We start from the raw sequence: 3,400 nt of genomic DNA, 5'->3' as shown, positions 1-3,400 counted from the left end.
CTCCCGCCACCCCCACCGCCTCCTCAGTCACACAACCAGCTCCCCTCCAAGGTTAGCACCTCCTCCCAAACCCTGCCCCCCAGCCCCATGCTGTTCCGGGCGGGCTTCATCCCTCCCGCCTCCCCCGCCTTTACACGCATCTCCAACGCCAGCTCCAAGGGCTCCGCCCGCAAACACCCGTCCCTCCACCGCTCCAAGTCCGACCTCAGCGACCGCTACTCGCGCGCCACCGCCGACCTGGAGCGCTTCTTCAACTACTGCGGGCTGGACCCCGAGGAGGTGGAGGGGCTGGGCGGCGTGGAGCGCTTCACCAGGGCCAACTCCGACATCGTGTCCGTCTCCAAGCTCCGGAGCGTCAGCACGCCCAGCTCCGAGTGCGGGGACGACGAGCGGGCAAGGGAGTACGGCGGGGATGAGGATGAGGAGGAGGACGGCCCCCTCAGGATGAACGAGCGAGTCCCCTACGGGATCTCCGTCATCGAGAGGAACGCACGGGTCATCAAATGGCTGTACGGCATCCGGCAGGCGAGGGAGGCCCAGGGCGGCGTCTCCAACGTATAGCGCCATGATGCTGCCGTTCTGCTGCCTCACTGAGACCCTCTGTCTTCTGGTTGCCATGGCAACTGACTTTTATGGACGTCAATCATCAGAGGTCTTAGTTTCTGTTCTAAAAGTGCATCTCTAGTGACCTTCTAGGTATTCTACAGCAATAAGACGCGGTTTTTACTGCCGGTGATGATGAAGGCGGAGGAAGGCTCCATGCTAACGGTACTGAGGGCGCGCATGGGTGCGAGTTTGGGCCTCAGAAGCGCCGCACGGCGACCATGTGGGCGGAGCCGTTCATACTGTGAAACTGCAAATAAAGCTTCCACAAACGTTTTCTAGATGTTTCTGTTAGCATGCTAGCGTGTCTTAAACAGAACAAACTGGTCCAGTTCATTCAGCAGGATTCTGTTCCATGGAAACTGGTTCCTCCGACGCTGCCAGGAAATCGGTTCACCGCCTCCGGAAGAAGGAGGTCACATGATGATGATGGTCACATGAAGCGTAGATGGCTGACGGAGCGAATGGAGGAGAGCGACTCAGGAAGAGCGTGAAACAAACGGACCAATATTTATATGGAGAAGTATTTTTTACTAAAGGACGAGTCCACAGAGGTCAGGAGGCGTTTTCTAGCTTCCTCTTCCTCACACAGGAAGCTGCAGCGTTCAACGCAATCAGATCCCAGAGCTGCAGACGGCTGCAGGCTCTGCTTTTCTAATCCGGCGCTGGATGCCCAAAGATGAGAGATGCTTTACTGAGGCGTCATTAATAAAGATGTTTGCATAAGAACCGCCGCCTCCTCTTCCTTTCTGCTCTGTGTCACTGTTCATGGGGGGGGGGCCAACGGCCGGCGTCTTCCAGAAGGTCCTTCACCGTTCTGATGCTGCCACACTTTACAGCCGCACCTGTGGAGATCTGGGCTTTGACTAGGCCATTCTATCTGATCACCCAGACGATACAGAGCCCAATGGGATGTTAATATGAATTTATTATTTATTTTATGCTGTGTAATGTTAGAAAAGGCTAAATATAAAGTAAAATTATTAAAACAGAAGATATGAAAACCATTGATTGATGTAAAATTAACCATAAAGTCACAGAAAGTTTTAACAGAAGGAGTTCCATTAGCATGAAAATACCAGAGAGTTTAGATGCTGGACGATAAAATCCAATATTATTATTTTTTGGGTAATATCAGACTAATATCCGATATTAACGTCGCATCAGGAGAGACCCAGAAAAAAAAACTGCAAACTAAGAAAAGCTGCAACTAGATCAGCATAACAGGAGCTCCAGAGCGCTAAGATCAGCTCCTCTGAGTCCGACGCCATGGATCCCCACCAGGAAAGAGGCTTTTCCTCCTCCACTTCCTGCTAGGACTGAAACTAAGAATTATTTAGCTAATTAATTAATCTGTCATTATTTATCTGATTAATAATCAGAAAGCCAAAGGCTCCTTAAACAAGATTTTTTTACGATACTAAAGCAGGCGAAACTTTTCCTCTTGTGGAGTTCTGGATAGAGCAGATTGAAAGACGAGAAATATTTTTTTTATCTTCAGTGCAAAATGTTTATATATATATATATTTTTTTTTTATAATTTGGATCTAATTCCTGCTCTAAGTGCGTAGCTCTATAAACTAAAGGCATATTTTAAAAGTCTCTACACTTGGAAACAAACCGACCAAAATGTATTTGGAGAAGTTCCAAAAAAAGAAAATTAAAATCAATCCTCTGGACTTTGTTTCCAAGTTTGAAGACGTTTCTCTTCCATCCAGGAAGATTTTTCATTTCAAAATGTCAGAAATAGCGTTTAGTTCCAGGTTTTATCCAGCAGCCCAACAAAGCCTGGTTTTAGTTTAGAAAACATGCAAATAGAAACTGAAACTGTTGTTGGGCTGTTGTTTAAAACCTGCAACCTAACGCTAATTTAGACCAAACTTTTCCAGTAGAGTCAGAGAAACTTTCAATCTTCTTCATCCTAATTGGTTCTCTGCTGTGCAGTGAGGGAAATGAGGCTGATGCAGATCATATATAGACCCGGGTCACTTCCAGCTCCAACAGTGTATGCTCTGCCCAGTGTAGCAAACATCTTATCATGAGTAAAAACTGTATTTACTCTTAATTTGAGTTTGTAAATAAGATGATCGGCCAATGGAATGATTATATTAGCCTTAAAATAAGATAATCAGATCTTATGAACCTGAAATAAGAGACTTCTTATTCTAGATGTAAAGTGTCTCACTTACTGGTTCAATTCAAGAAAAAAAGCACTTAAGGAAAATTGACTTCAATGTGTTGCAGTGCATGACCGTCTGATCCAAACAGTTCAGGACCCTCCAGTCTGCAGGAGGAAGGCGTGCAGCGTGATGCTCTCCTGTTCCCAGCAGCACAGAGCCGCCATATGTCAATATCTAGGGAGGGATCAGCTGGACTCTGGCACGCTGCCTCACAGCCGCCATGAGCCGCCGCTGACTGTCATGTCTGCTTTCTAAGTGGAGAGGTCTTCACTGCTCTGCTGCGTTTGGAGACGATGAGTCCAGCTGCTGGGGGGGGGGTATCACTTGGTTCCAGTGGGATGTCCACAGCATAAGTATGTCAGGGCCTGGATGGCCACGGAGCAGAGGGTGATAAGCTGATTAAAGCGTCAGGGCAGATGGGATCGCTCTGACTGTGTGTGTGTGTGTGTGTGTGTGTGTGGGGGGGGGGGTGTCCCATGGGAAAACCAAACTAGGCTGTCTGTGTTAGCTTAGCGTGTTTTTGCAGAGGCACTGATTTACTTCCGTTAGCTCTTCAAGCGCATCAACCTTTCTTCTTCATCCAGAATCGTCGTCGTTTCAGGATGAATCTTATTCGT

The 3,400-nt window shown here is 47.8% G+C and overlaps 1 protein-coding gene across 1 annotated transcript in view; it reads left to right on the top strand.

Moving 5' to 3' along the window:
• Positions 1 to 1,325, top strand: part of LOC107104691 (protein FAM110B-like) — a 3,084-nt gene extending 1,759 nt beyond the window's left edge. Inside the window, exon 3 of the mRNA XM_015404744.1 lies at positions 1 to 1,325. This exon is cut by the window's left edge and continues 13 nt beyond it. Coding sequence (XP_015260230.1) covers positions 1 to 561 — 561 coding nt within the window. The 3' untranslated portion in view covers positions 562 to 1,325.
• Positions 1,326 to 3,400: the final 2,075 nt, after the last annotated feature.

This window comes from Cyprinodon variegatus, unplaced genomic scaffold (assembly GCF_000732505.1).
Source record: "Cyprinodon variegatus isolate N-32 unplaced genomic scaffold, C_variegatus-1.0 Scaffold1848, whole genome shotgun sequence".
NCBI classification, from domain to species: domain Eukaryota; kingdom Metazoa; phylum Chordata; class Actinopteri; order Cyprinodontiformes; family Cyprinodontidae; genus Cyprinodon; species Cyprinodon variegatus.
This window is presented reverse-complemented; position numbering and strand designations above follow the sequence as displayed.